Here is a 15,285-nt window from a genome sequence, read left to right as displayed (position 1 = left end):
TACTCTGTTAGCCATACTACTGAGCAAGAACAGGGACTCCCCTTTATGTTCCCTCTTTTAAATCACAGTAAAGTTATTTAATCCATTGCTTCTGTTATCAGGCAGATGTGAAGCATAACAGTATGCAAGAAAAAGCTGAACACAAGTGTTGAATGGGCACTGAGCAAATTGCATTTATGAATAAGTTTTTGCAAATTAAGAAATATTACTTAAAAGTATACTAAAACATAAACTTGCCTTAGTGGTTTTAATAGTTATGAGTAATGCAGCAATAAGCAGCTCTTTATAGTCTGTCTCAGTGGAACGCTCCATTTGACACTGACCAAGTAGCTGCTTATTCACAAGCTTGTAACACCATCTCATCAGCATGGCTACAATTTTAATCCGTTTTATTACTGTTTAGAAGTTAAAAAAAAAAAAAAAAAGTCTCCAAAAGCAAAACATTATGAGACTCTTTACTCTCAACTTCCAAATCACCAAGTAGGGGATCATCAAACAATGTCACTGAAGTACTTTGGGTACTTTGGTACATACAGAGGAAGAGTTAAGTACATGTGCTTACTGAGACACTCCAAGATCTCAAAGCAAGTAAGTGTTTGTATGGTGGAGAGATAGGCAATCAGATTTCCAGAAAAACAGTAATCAGAGCACCAAAGAGTTATAACAGATTACAATTAACTTCTTGCATTCCGCATTTTAAGGGTTTGCCCACTGGACTCTTAGAGATGTGCACCTCTCCACCTGGGCAGAGACAAAGATCACCTCTAGCAGGCTGAGTGCATGGAGCAGAAGAGACAAGAGCACAGGTGTTCTCCCCACAACTGTGGCACAGCTGCCATTCAGGAGCTCCACTGCTCAGCAGCTGCTCTAAGCAAAGATCTTGCAGCATCTCCTACCACTGTCTCCAAAGTTGCTGAAGGAAACATCTAGAGCAAAAATGCTGGATTCATTTAAATCCTGATGGGTTGTCACAAGGTCAGACCCCCAAACAGCCTCCAGACTCTGCAGGGCTGAAACTCCAAGTGACACAGGAAGATGAATTACAGTCAGAAGTTTTTGGACATGATGAACTGACACAGGTGATTCTACTGTGGGATCTTGAAACTGGAGAAAGAAGGACCAGAAAAGTGCTGATAGTCCAGCAATTGCAGCTTTATGCTATGATAAGTGTCATGCTCCTGGATTAATGATCTTTGGTAACTCATTCTTTCTTAAATTACGGCATAGGGTTTTGACATAGTGACCAAACCCATGTGCTTATTCCTAAGACAAATTTACAATTTTTGGAATATAATTGCTGCCTTTACCTACCTAAAACAGAGTTAAACTCTTCTGAAAGGTACTCAGTTAAAGGACAGGAATCAAAAGAAAATTAAGAGGTAACAAAATATTTCAATGAGACATGGGGGAACAATTATTCACAGTGAAGTTGACCAAGCACTAGAACAGGTGCCCAATGAGCCTGTGGAACCTCCATCCTTGAGATATTCAAAATTCAGGATAACATCATTGGTGGTTTTTTGTTTGTTTGTTTGTTTGTTTGTTTTTGAGATGAGCTCTGAAAGTCCCTTCCAGGGCCCAATTGTCATGCTTTGGAGAAACAAACTAAGATTTCTTCTCACAGGACCGTAAGCATTAGATGTCATTTCATGTCACATCTGATGTTATTGAGTCCTTACCTTTTGAAGATTTATTCACAGAACAATGTGTGTTTCACAGTACATCCACCTTTCCTGGTTTATTCCACATGCAGATGATATGGATGAACATTCAGTCAGTAAGGGGAAGTTAATAATAATTAAATAATAAAAAATGTAGAATTCCAGTATTGGTTGTTTTTTTTCTTTTTTTTTTTTTGGGGGGGGGGGGTCATGTTTTTTACTTTCTTCTTTCTGCATTCTGCAGGGTAAATTTCAAATTTTCAATGCAGATGTTATAGCCATGGAAGGAAACCCCACACTCATAGGGTCATAACCGCATTTCCTAAAGCTGAGGAACAAGTTCTGATGTTCTGGTCAACTAAGCTTCAAGGGACCCAAGAGTTGTTTTCAAATTCTATACACAAAGCAACCCCAGCTATGAGCAGTCATAATCCAGTCTGGGTTCCTGATTGATTCACAATATTCTTCATAGTTTCCTTCAGTGAACCCTGATGTGGTACTTTTTATAGACCAAATCCTCTAGGTTATTCAGGAAATCTTAACTGACTTACAGTTTTGTTGGACTTTTATTAAAGTTCCATCTTGGAGAAAAGCAATTTTGCAATTTAGCTACTGTAATAAGGAAAATTAGAAAGCACAGACACTTTTATTAGAGCTTTGGTAGGCTGGGGAGCTCTCAAGTCCTTCAGAAGTTCTAATCATATTGGGACAGATGCATTTCTTATTCTACTTGCTGCCGTTCTGTTGTTTATTTTTGGTCCTGCAAGTGGATTATTTTTGCCTAACATCTTACTTAAATGTACTTCAAAGTCTTATGTTAGAACAACAAAGCCATTGAGAGATTTATGGAACTAATCTTCAATAGAGCAAGTACACAGTTTAGTTTAAGCTCTTAAATTCTTGAGAACCTATTGAAGGCAATGAGTTTAAACCATTGCTAAGAGTTTGCCATTCTGATGCAGCAGAACCTTCTCATTCACAAATACACAGAACATTAAGACCAATAAAGGTGAGAAACACATTGAAGTTCACTGAGTTTTAGATTGCAAAAAAAAAGAAGAAAAAAAAAAAAAGGAAAAAACAAACAACAACAACAAAAATCCACTATACACTCAAGCTTTATTGCTGGCTTATTTTTTTCCCTTTTTATTCAGCTACAGCTTTTGCTTCTCTTCTTTTACTCATCTTTCAATTCAACATCAGCACAAAAAGACCTGATAGACATTGGTGGATTTCTTGTTGGGTAATATAATGCAAAAGACACCATCTACATATCCTCTCATAACAGCTTCCCCACCTTCCATCTACATTTTATAGGTATCCCTAATCTTTATTTCTCCAAATCTTGAGTACGTAAAAGCCTGCCAACCCTGGTATAAATGACAACAACCTGAAGGTTCGACACAGGCCTCGTTTACAGATGTGCAACTTTGTTTTTGAAAAGACTAAGGGGAACCATAAAAACATTGAATGGTTTAGGTTGGAAAGGACCTAGTATATCACCTAGTAAAAAATATCACCTAGTTCCAACTCCTCTGCCACAGGCAGGGACACCTCCTAATAGACCAGGTTGCTCAAAGCCCCATCCAACATGGCCTAAGGCTGGAAGGTGCTATAGTAATAAGACATGGAAAAGCTCATCACTGTGGGGTCAGAAAATGTTTTCAGGACCCATTTTGGTGGAGGAAAATAACCAAGTAGTTTAAAATCATAGCAAAAAGTCAGGTTTTGAAGAATAGGTTGCCTGGAGCAAATTATCTGGGCAGGCTGTGGATTTGCTGACACAGAATGTTTTTTAAAGGAATTTATGTGAATATCGTGAAGATTGATACAGGATAGGTTGACTTTACCTGACATACAGGCAAGTTTATTCCTCTATACATAATAAACAGATGTATTAATGCAATGTCTTCTCTCCTAGAAAGCAGGAGTCACAGAAAGATCTCAAAGATCTCACTTGAACATTTTTGTACTCCTCCCCATTTACACATTGTATTGGTAAATAAGTTCCAAAGGTAGAAAATAAATGCACTTTCTTACTTCAGAAACTGTACCCTACCTCCACTGCTGAGCTATCTTCAGTACTAAGAAGATAACTTCTCTTTGCAGGATTGCCTTATATGACTTTCTTCTTCCCACTTCAGATCACTGAAGTTCTTCAAGACTGACTCAGTTAACCAGTGGGAGGAATCTCTCTCATGGCTTTGGGCAGTGGGATAGAAAAGGATACATTCTGAAATTCAGATGTGGACTAAGTGAATGGAGGAGGTACAAGACTTGCATGCTCATTATGAAGAAATTACAGTTCCCTTAGTGGTAAATCATTAAGTAATTTATTCATCTGCTACTCATCTAGGTCACCGGATAATGATACCACAGATTCACAAAGACATAATAGTGATTTACACTGCTCAGAGAAAAACACCTCTGCCTTTTTCTTTTCTTAAGCCCTCAACTTGGACAGCATGAGCTACTTAAAGTATTCAGGAAAAGTACAGCCAGAAACATTCTATATGCACAGATAATGATTACAAATTAGTGTCTTTTCAGAGCATGAGCATATGGAGTCAGCATGCCTAACGACTAGCTGGCACAACAGTTTGTCAGCAGGCACAGCTCCACCAGCTGTAATAGGGTCATACTTCATTGACCAAGAGCTGGATTTGGCCTACAGGTTTTAATGTCTCCCTGAGGAGCTGCTCTGGTTATTAGACCAGACTTCCAAATCCTGAAAATCTAGCCCTATAGGGGTTATTGGATTATTCCTAGCACTGCTCATTTCTCTTCACTTTCACCTGGGAGGAAGATCCTCTATGTGCCTGCTGAAACATTGACATGCATGCTGTGACCCGGACATATCCACACAAGAACAAAAGTATAGAATCTCTAAGTTTATAAAAGTCAGCAATAAAGACTTAAATGAAATTGAAGTATTTGCATTATTTGTTGTTGTTGTTTGTTTTCTTCATGTTCCTATTTCAGCCTCAGATGAAACAGAAATGAAGAGTTCTGTAACACAAGTATGAAAAAGAAAGAAATGGCACATGTTGGGTTTCTTTGTCTGGTTGATTTATTTATCAATTTATTTTTACAAGAATTCTGACAAACACTGAAGTATTTCAAAACCCTATATTCCACATGTTATTCCAATAATTAGATTTCTCTCCTGGGACAAGTCATTATACTTTTCTGGGCTTCCTTCAGTCCACTCCCCATTATAGCTTTCACTACCTATCTGGGAGACGGACAGTATAAGAGGGAAAAACAAAAACAGACAAACAAAAACCAGACTTTGATGGCTGTCCATGAGGCTTGATATTTTTGACACCTCCAAATGCTACAAAAACAACAATAATGAACACCTGATAGTAGAGGGAAATTGTTTATCAGAATGTTGTACAGACAGCTACAATGCCCTGATTAATGACAGAAGTTCACATCAAAGCATCAAAGATGCATTAGACTAAAAATCTATTTCTTCACCTGCCAGGAAAGAGGAAACAGGCAGATTCCTTCTGCTGGTCAGATTCCTATCATAACTGCATTTTTGCCCCTGCACAGTCAGAAAGCAAGACACCATAACACAAGCATCATGACAAAACTTATGCGCAATAAGTTGTACTGTATTTCCAGATGACGCAGCTCTGACAGCAACATGCCTGTTACAGAGCAAGGAACATGCACAAAAGCAGAACATTCCTGGAGGCCATGAATGGTTGGCAGATAGCCCTTGAAAACTACAGTTTTGAAAACTGAAGACAACAAGTTCTTCCTCTGTGGTGTAGGCTTGCAATGCATCAAGCAAGGAGCAAGCTTGTACTGCTAGATGAAGCTACTAGTACTAAAACTACTACACCTTCTCTTAAAGCTTACCTTTAACCACATAGCAGAGCACAGAATATAATTAAGTGGACTAATCCGAGGACTGTTTAAATACTCGCTCATACCATTAAGTTTACTCAACACTCCCTCATCTGTGAGCCACCTTAAACAGGGGACATAACTTACCTGAATTCATGAGTCCCTGTTTTGAGATTGTAAAGTGCTTCTTTATTTTAAAGCAGAGAATATGAATAAAGAGAGAACTGCTTTAAGCTGCTTTTCCTGTCTTCACAATTGACTCTCCAGTACTGATTGGTGCTATTAACCCATTTCCCTAGGCTAATTGCTAAACCAGGAGCAACCCAAACAGCTTCTTAGAAAGAGTTTGTGCTAGAGAAGCTATACCCAGAGAAGAAAAGGCAGAAGCAAGCAAGTTAGGATAAAATTATCTTCCACTAGCTATCTTCAACTCTCACCTTTATTACACAGAAAATTCTTTAGGTGGCCAGTGGATGTCAAATTACAGGGGTTAATAAAGAAAAAAACTTCAAACCAACTGTCTGGATTGACAAATGAATGAAGTAGAAATAAGAATAAGTACCTGACTAGTAGATAGCAGACAGCTCCTGTCTGCATCATAAACAACATCTGACAGCAGCTCTCCTTGTCAGTGCAACATTCAAAAACACCCTGTCAATGCAGCTTCTCTCCCATGGAATAATATAAACAAACTCAACTAGCATTGTTGCCATGAATTAACAACAGTTTGTATTTTTCCCCCACTCAAGACCACCCTTTTATCCGAATCTCTATGACCTCTCTTTCTGTCTCAAATCAGTCAAAATTTTATACATGCATCCAGACTGAGATAGCATGGTTATGTGTATGGAGATTCTGTGGAAAACCATTCTAAAACAGAATGAAGATTAATTTGTGAAGATAATTTATTATAGAAATGTATTTATATATTGTAATCCTTTAGACTGTTCAGTTTTAACGCATAATAAATGTACACACTAATTATTCTATGAGGAATCATTTCTCTTTATGTCATAGTTGGTTTACATGGTTATTTACTAAAAAAAGAAACACTGAAAGACTTATATGGGACCAATGCATAAACAGTAAATTTTTACAATTTCAATTAATTTTGAAATGAAGAAAGTCCTTATAATAAGCAGGAGCATAAATGCTTGGCATACCTGCCTGTATCATGCAGTTACATTAATACAACTCACATATTGATGAACTCCTAAAGTAAAGAGAGAAGGTGGTTCAATTTTTTAAACGAATACTGGTTTTCTGAGTTTGTGTCTCAATCATTTGCAAAATTCCCATATTATTTTCCAATATAAAAAGCAATTTTTAATCTATCTTAAATTAACACTGTACTACACTATCAATGGTCCTGTTACTGGGGAAAAAAAATAATAATCTGGTACCTATTTTGATTCCTAAAACTGCTACTCCCTGTAAAATGTAATAATATGCATCTCTACAACAGCTTCAATGCTGGTTAGCTTTGCTTTCTTTTTTTCCTTTTCTTTTGTATTCCACTTAGTAAACGTTTCATTTATTTATTTAGACTAATAAGCGAAGTGACAAGACCCAGCACACTGATAAAGTCTGAGACAGTTATGTTCTCTCTTTTAGTTGTCAAAATATATAACAAACATTGCTAGTAAATACAGAAATAACCTTGAAAGCTTTTAGATGTGGGATAGAAAAGAATTTGCAATATGTTTCCTAGGAAATTAAATATATTTTTTATGCATTGCTACTTAACCACTGTGCTCCATCAGTCCAAGTCAACGAATGTTATAATTACGTTTCTCTTAAAAACTACATAAAATGTAAAATTAAGCTTTTTTTTTCTGCCTACTTAATTCTTAAAGATTTCCTTCCCACATATTTAACCCTTGAAGCTATTTCAACAAAATGGAAGCAGTTATAAGAGAGGAAAACACTGAGACTGTATCGGTCACCATAAAAATTCTATTATAGAGCAGGTCTCACAAAAACTGAGCCTGCGGGGGCTGCCCACAGGCAGTAGCTCTTCAAGAACTGCTCCCACATGGCTCCGTACCACGGGGTACATCCATCCCCCAGGAGCAAACTGCTCCAGCACGGGTCCCCCACGGGCGGCAGCTCCCCCCAGTCCCCCTGCTCCTGCGTGGGCTCCTCTCCACGGGCTGCAGCTCCGGCCCGGGGCCTGCTCCTGCGGGGGCTCTCCATGGGCCGCAGCCTCCTCCAGGCCACATCCACCTGCTCCACCGGGGGCTCCTCCACGGGCTGCAGCGTGGAGATCTGCTCCGTGTGGGACCCGTGGGCTGCAGGGGGACAGCCTGCTCCACCAGGGGCCTCTCCACAGGCCGCAGGGGAACTGCTGCTGCGTGCCTGGAGCACCTCCTGCCCTCCTTCTGTGCTGACCTGGGGGTCTGCAGGGCTGGTTCTCACTCCTCTCTCCCACCCACTGTGTGCAGCAGGTTTTTTCACCTTTCTTAAATCTGCTCACACAGAAGCACAAACAACATCACTTACTGGCTTGGCTCTAAGCAGTGGTGGGTCCCTTTGGAGCAGGCTGAAACTGGCCCTTATCTAACATGGGGCAGTTTCTGGATTCTTCTCACAGAGGCTACCCCTGCAGCTCTCCCCACTACCGAAACCTTGCCACGTAAACCGACTACATCTCCATAACCCAAGCTGAGATGGCTGAAGACAGCAATCTACTGCCACCCAAGCCTTCTCTAAGAAAAAACAAAGAATCGTTGAATCATTAAGAGTGGAAAAGACCTCCAAGACCATCTGGTCCAATTGTCCCCCAACCAGCAATATTACCTACTAAACTATGTCCCTAAGCTTAGCTTAAACACCCCCAGGGACAGTGACTCCACCAGCTCCCCAAATCCAGTTCCCTCAAGATCTCCTCCTCTGTAATGTGCTCCAGGCTCCAAAGGATCACAGTGGCACTCCACTGGACTTTGTTCCTAATATCTGACCACCAATTACATGTTGAATTCCTGACTGCTGCTGTTTGAACCCACCTACCCACTGTGTCTATGGGAGACTGCTGCAGGCTGTGCTAAAAGTCTGAGTAAAAAAACACCTACTATTCTCTCCTCATCCATGGAGTCAGTCATCTCACCACAGAAACAGAAGGCAGCCAGGCTGGTCAGGCATGATTTGCCTATGTTGAATCTATGCTGGTTGCTCTGAAACACACTCTTATTCTTTGTATTTCTGGAAATGTCTTCCAGGAGGATATTCCCAGTAATCCTTCCAGGGGCTGAGGTGAGACTGACCAGTCTGTAGTTCCCTGGACTGTCTTCCTTGCTTTTTTCTGCAGAAGAGTATGACATGTTGTACTGGGTCTGGCTGGGATGGAGTTAGCTTCCCCTGCAGCAGCCGATACAGTGCGCCTGTAGCTAGAACAGCACTGGTATCACACCAGTGTTGTGTCTACTGCTGAGCAACACTGGCATAGCATCAGGACTCCCTCTAAACCCCCAGAGCCAGCAGGATGGGGGTGGGCAAGAGGTGAGAAAGGAACATCACCAGGGCAGCTGACCTAAACCAACCAAAGGGCTATTGCATACCATGTGGTGTCACACTCAGCAATAAAAGGTGGAAAAAGGAAGAAGAGCAGAGGGGTGGGCTCTCGTTGTGAAAACATCTGTGCTCCCAAACAACGGCTACATGCATTGAGGCCCTGCTTCAAGGACGTGGTCAAGCATTGCTCGTTCGTGGGAAGTTGTGGTTTAACCCGGCCGGCAGCTAAACACCACACAGCCGTTCGCTCACCCTCCCCCCTCCCTCTCTGGGATGGGGGAGAGAAACCAGAAAGTGAAGCCTGTGAGTTGAGATAAAGACAGTTTATTAAGACAGGAAAATAATAATAACAATAATAATAATAATAATGATAACAGTACTACTACTAATAATGTGTACGAAACAAGTGATGCACAATGCAATTGCTCACCACCCACTGACCGATGCCCAGCCTATCCCCGAGCAGCCGGCCCCCCACCCCGGCCAGCCACCCCTATATATTGTTTAGCATGACGTCAGATGGTATGGAATACCCCTTTGGCCAGTTTGGGTCAGCTGTCCTGGGTCTGTCCCCTCCCAGCTCCTGCTGCACCCCCAGCCTGCTCGCTGGCAGGACAGAGCGAGAAGCCGAAAAGTCCTTGGCCTGGTGTAAACACTGCTCTGCAACAATTAAAACATCAGCATGTTATCAGCGCTCTTCTCATCCTAATCCAAAACATAGCACCCTACCAGCTACTATGAGGAAAACTAACTCTGTCTTAACTGAAACCAGGACAGAAGTAGAGAGCAATTTCTTTCCTCTGCACTTCCACACAGCCTTTGCTTGTTGTTTTTTCTTTCTCCTTTTCCCCTTTCCCTTTTTTCCCCTTTACTTAAATTATTTAATTAATAATAATTTTTCCTTAATAATTATTTTTTTCCTTTAATTAAATTATCTTTATCTCAACCCATGAGTTGTTACTTTTCTTTTCTTCTTCCCCTCCTCTTCTGAGGAGGGGGAGTGAGAGAGTGTTTGTGGTGGAGTTCAGCTGCCTACCAAGGCAAAACCACCACACATATCTCTTGTAGTCATCAACATTCTTCTCCAGTCACCACGAGTAGAGGGACACAGATTTTATTTACTTAGGTTATCTTTTATATTACTGCAATAAGCACACACCGTGGCTGACATCCTCCAAAAAACATTTCTACAAAGAAAAATTTCTGCCTGTCTAAAATACCGAAAAGTGTATCATAGACCCTGTGTTGGTGCTATTATGATGTTACTCAGCATTTGTGTTCTGTTTTGTTTGAACTGTGTTATGGCTGATCTTAAAACAAAGCTGAAATATTAAGAAAAGTTTTGGTAGACTTCATTAAGAGTTGTTGTTTCAGTAGGATTTCTGAAGAAAAAAAAACAATTCTGAAATAACAGAGGAGAGTCACAAAGCTTCTCTAGAGAAATGTGTGACGATAGTGAAAAATATATGAATCACTTTAGCCATGATTAAATTTGCATTTTGTAATTGGGATTTTTTGGGTAGATAAAAAGGGAAAGAAGAGGCTTATTGTACCATCCACACTAAATCACTGGAAATTAAAGACCAAACAGAAAGATGTTCACTTGGAGTTTTGACCACACCCAACATTAATAATGTAATTATTACATAAAGTTTTCCAAGCTATACACACTTCACACAACTGTGCCTATGTCTTTGACCCAGAAAATCTGACTCAGGTGCTAGCTTCTAGTAAACTTCATAGTGAAGGTGATATATATATATATATGTATATAAATTTAGTTTCATTTTATTTAGTTTTATTTTATTTAGTTTTATTTTATTTTATTTTATGGCTTGTGAAAGTATAAAATATGCAGAAAAGGGATCAAAACACCATGGTAAATCTGCAACATAGTTTTTACATCATTCTTATGGGAGCACATAAGGGTGGGAACACCTTTTCTTCTCAAATGTAAAGGAAGCCAGGAATCACAGATCATTCATTGAAGTATGTACCATGAAGTATCATTTGCTATGTTTTGTAGCTACCAGTAATATACAATAAAAGAAAGCATAACCACAACGAAGAAAAGCTAATTTTCTCTGGTTATAATTTTTAATATATTTACTGATTAATTCCTTTGCTTGAATTTTCATATTTGTGAAATCCTGATAATTTAGGTTAATTGTGCAGCAGGATGTGGGACAGTCAGAACAAAGAACTGAGTTTATCTCTCACTCTGTGATATGAGCTCAGAGATATTGAAGACTTTTGCCAGATTATTTGCGAAAGGAAGCATGTATTACATTATTAGCAGCTTAATATCTGTAGCCAGTAGTGCTGGTAACACTACAAAAGGCATTGTTTTCACTTCTGATTTAGGAGACACACAATGTTATCCAAATGTACTACAAGCCCATGGATTTGAGGCAAAACCAATAAAATTGAAGCCAGATAGACTCGACGTGCTTTTTGGGGGAAAAAAAAAAAAAAAGGTAAATCAGGAACTCCGAATTACCCTCTAAAAAAGACTGCCTCCCGCGGGGTTATATTCAGGTCTGTCATTATCCCAGCGTGAAGGAGGGGAGGTGCAGAGGTATAAGAACTCCTGTTGGCGCACCCTGCTTCAGCTTGGCAGCGCGTTTCGGGGTGCTGTGTGCCACGCCACCCGACAGCTACGCGCTGCCCCCACACGTCTCCACGGACCACCCTGGGGACCCAGCAGTGGATGCCGTACTCCCAGACCCAGTGTGCAAAGCAGATGCCGTCTGCAGATCGGATTTCTCCCACCTTTGCTGCGCTGCTGTCCATCAGGAGGGGATGCGACTGCAGGTAATTGCACAAAACTCTTCTCTCCCGCGGTACAGCTCCAGCTCCTGAATTTTGAACCCTCCTCTCTGTGGTTACCGTGGCCTCTCCACTGTTCCCTAGAGCGAGGTGGGCATGCATTTAACTCCTGGCCGTGCTTAGGATCAAGCTGAGACGTGGCATCGGTGCTGCCTGCCTGCAGCCGGACCCGCTCCCGCAGCCGGACCCAGGGGCCCCCCAGCCGCCAGCTGGGAAAGGTCAGTGTGCTTTTCCTCGCCTTTTTGACTTATGGGCTGACTTATTTTCGAGCCCGGGGCAAGTCTGTGGGTCAGCCCCCTCTCCCCGCACCAAGCTTCAGTGACCCTCCCCAGTCCCTGCTACCCCAGCTCTGGGGGGGGGGCTCTGCTTCCCGCTCTCAACCCCGAGCATCCTAAAGGCACCGGACCCTCCCTCAGGCTCAAGCCTTGGTGAGCTGCCATGAGCTTGGTAGGGGGCATGGGGGGGACTGGGGAGTCCCCACATGGAGTTAGTTCAGTGGTCACCTGAGGGGAGTGTGGGGCTCTGAGCTATTCCCTTTTCCCTCGCTCCCATCTCCCCTCCCATCCCCGCCCCCCCCCCCCCCCCGGGACCCCATCAGCACTGGTGGAGGGCAAGAGCAGCTGGTGGGGACCATCCCTGCTGTGAGGGGAGGGTGGGAGCCTCAGCTGAGCCTGTGGTGATATCCTGCTGCTCCCAGCAGGTCCCCGCTAGCAGGAGGCACATGGGAGCTGAAGGGAGGACACCGGTGGTTGGATGCTCCGGAGGAGAGAAGCTTGAGAATAACCAGGATCCCTGCCTTTCCCCCTTCTTCCAAGTCCTTTTCACCACCAGTGGGCCTGACCCCTCTGCTGTGGCCATGGAAAACTCCTCACTTCCAGAGCTCAATTCCTCCTGTGAGGCTGGGCCCGCAGATTGCGCAGGGAGAGGGGATGAGGGGCTGAATATGCCCCCTCCCCTGCTGAGCCCCAGCTTCTATGTCACGGTGCCTGTCATATACTCCATCATCTGTGCTGTGGGGCTGACAGGTAACACTGCTGTCATCTATGTAATCCTCAAAGCCCCAAAGATGAAGACAGTCACCAACATCTTCATCCTTAACTTAGCCATTGCCGACGAGCTCTTTACTTTGGTGCTGCCCATCAACATTGCTGACTACCTGCTCCTGCAGTGGCCCTTTGGAGAGTTCATGTGCAAGCTCATCATCTCAATAGACCAGTACAACATCTTCTCCAGCATCTATTTCCTCACCATCATGAGCATTGACCGCTACCTTGTTGTGGTGGCCACCACCAAGTCCAGGAAGATGTCTTACCGCACCTACCGAGCAGCGAAGATTGTGAGCCTCTGCGTCTGGTCCTTTGTCACAGTTATCATCCTGCCCTTCACTGTCTTTGCTAAGATACACAAGGAGCAGGGGCGTTCCCAGTGTGTCTTTGTGTTCCCCCACCCTGAGAGCATGTGGTGGAAAGGCAGTCGGATCTACACCCTTATCTTAGGCTTTGCTATCCCAGTGTCCACCATCTGCATCCTCTACACCATCATGTTGTGCAGACTGAGACGTGTGCATCTCCACAGCAATGCCAAAGCCCTGGACAAAGCCAAAAAGAAAGTGACACTGATGGTGGTTGTCATCCTGGCTGTGTGCCTGTTCTGCTGGACACCCTATCACCTTAGCACAGTGGTGGCCCTCACCACAGACATCCCACAAACTCCTCTGATCATCGGGATTTCCTACTTCATCACTAGCTTGAGTTATGCCAACAGCTGCTTTAACCCTTTCCTGTATGCCTTTCTAGATGACAGTTTCCGGAGGAGCTTTCGCAAACTGATAGACTGCAGAACCACCTCATAGAGCCAACACCGTTCCCTCTCGTGTCCCTTGCACTGTCATCTGCTCCTCCTGGGTGGCTCAGGAGCCCAGAGGCTGTGTGATGGTCCGCAGTGCTTCAGGTTCTCACTACTCGAAACACAAACTGGAGACAGACGGGTCATTCTTAACTCTCCTGTACCTATTTCCTCAGCATTGCTCTCCATCTCTTTCACTAACGTGTTTTTGTCCTTCTCTCCAATGTGCTTTATGTCCTAGGGCTGTACCTCACAGAGCTGCAACAGATCCCTTTTCCATTTAATAGGGTACTGCTTGGTGAACTCATACCACATGACTGTCTCTGTTACTGGAGATTTGTAAAGCCAAATAAAGGTGTGTTGTTGGGTGTCTTGCTTAATGATTCCTCAGCCTCCTTCATATCCATAGAATCTGCTTGCCAAAAGACTCACAAACTTAACAATATTGAAAAAGACACGGATCCAAAGGATAAGCAATACACCGAGGCACCAGGTAAGGAATAAACCAAGGCATTGAGCTCATTTTGTGTCACAGACTGTTCAAAAGTAGTCAAAATCCCTGAGAACAGGCAAGAAGGACTCAGCCTGGTTTAAAGGAAGAGCAATACCTCACTGGTGAATAAAATACCAGTGGGTTTAGAACAATTTGGTGTGGAAAATAGCTAAACTGTGTAGTTCATGTGTATAATTTATAAAATTTCAAGCTTCTTTGCACTAGAATTGGTATTTACTTTATTATACTTCATGTGTTTATAGGCAATCTCCTTCCAGCACACTTTTTTTTTTTTTCACTTTTTTTTTTCCCCTAGAAAAGAGAATCAAAAGTTATTTTTGTCACGAGATGGCCTCTAGGAGTTTGAAAGGGACCTGCTTAAATGTGGGGAAGATTCTGGCTTCTTCCATACAAATGATAAACAGTATATGCAGCTCTTAAGTTACTTCTAACAGGAAGGAGGAGGGAGGAGAGGAGAGGAGAGAGTCAATGAAAGTTTCACTCACATTCACATGTCCACACATAGCATGGGAAGGCTTTTTCCTCTTTTGTCCTCTGTTAGCCCTCCAAGGAAAACAAACAAACAAAAAAGTGGAATGCTGTAAAAATGCTTGCAATCTCTTAACATTTATCATCTTAGTGGTCTTTCTTGTTCTTTGCTGTAGCATGGTAACATATTTTGTTACTTATTTCCCCCTCCACTGAGTACAGAGAGGTAGGGAAATGCAGGTAAAGAATTGCATTTCCACTTACACAGGAAGGGAAGATGGGTTTCAGGAGGTGCATAAGGATTCATGTGTCACATGCTCAGATTTGCAGATTCCTCCTGAGAGTACTTGTACTAGTTCCCTTCCCACTGCTGCAGTCTAATGCTCTGCTATAGACATGTGGAAAGTTTCTTTCACCATATCCTTCTAAAGAGACCCTAAATAAGAATTTTACTTGGAGATTGCACCAATTATACAAACCCCAATAAGTTTTAATGTCATATAGCTGTGTTAGTGGTTAAATCATTTCTCTGTATGAGTCACTAATGTTCTGTGAGGCAGCCGGTGCTAATTTCAACACCCATTCCAGCTGTAGTGG

General features: G+C 42.4%; 1 protein-coding gene across 2 annotated transcripts; it reads left to right on the top strand.

Moving 5' to 3' along the window:
* Positions 1-11,043: 11,043 nt before the first annotated feature.
* On the top strand, positions 11,044-14,086 carry NPBWR1 (neuropeptides B and W receptor 1). Of its 2 annotated transcripts, none has more exons than XM_083826104.1 (3): positions 11,044-11,846; positions 11,985-12,079; positions 12,562-14,086. In XM_083826104.1, exon 3 carries the CDS (start codon positions 12,583-12,585, stop codon positions 13,711-13,713), a length of 1,131 nt encoding a protein of 376 aa, XP_083682230.1. In that variant the 5' UTR covers positions 11,044-11,846; positions 11,985-12,079; positions 12,562-12,582; the 3' UTR covers positions 13,714-14,086. The 2 variants fall into 2 exon arrangements, with proteins under 2 accessions (XP_083682230.1, XP_083682229.1); XM_083826103.1 differs by having other exon boundaries at positions 11,946-12,079.
* The last annotated feature ends 1,199 nt before the right edge of the window (positions 14,087-15,285 follow it).

Source organism: Anser anser, assembly GCF_964211835.1.
Source record: "Anser anser genome assembly, chromosome: 2".
Lineage (NCBI taxonomy): Eukaryota > Metazoa > Chordata > Aves > Anseriformes > Anatidae > Anser > Anser anser.
This window is presented reverse-complemented; position numbering and strand designations above follow the sequence as displayed.

Bases quoted from the DNA above. Each gene is read 5' to 3' on its own strand.
- NPBWR1 (XM_083826104.1), top strand. From the start codon at position 12,583: ATGGGAGCTGAAGGGAGGACACCGGTGGTTGGATGCTCCGGAGGAGAG.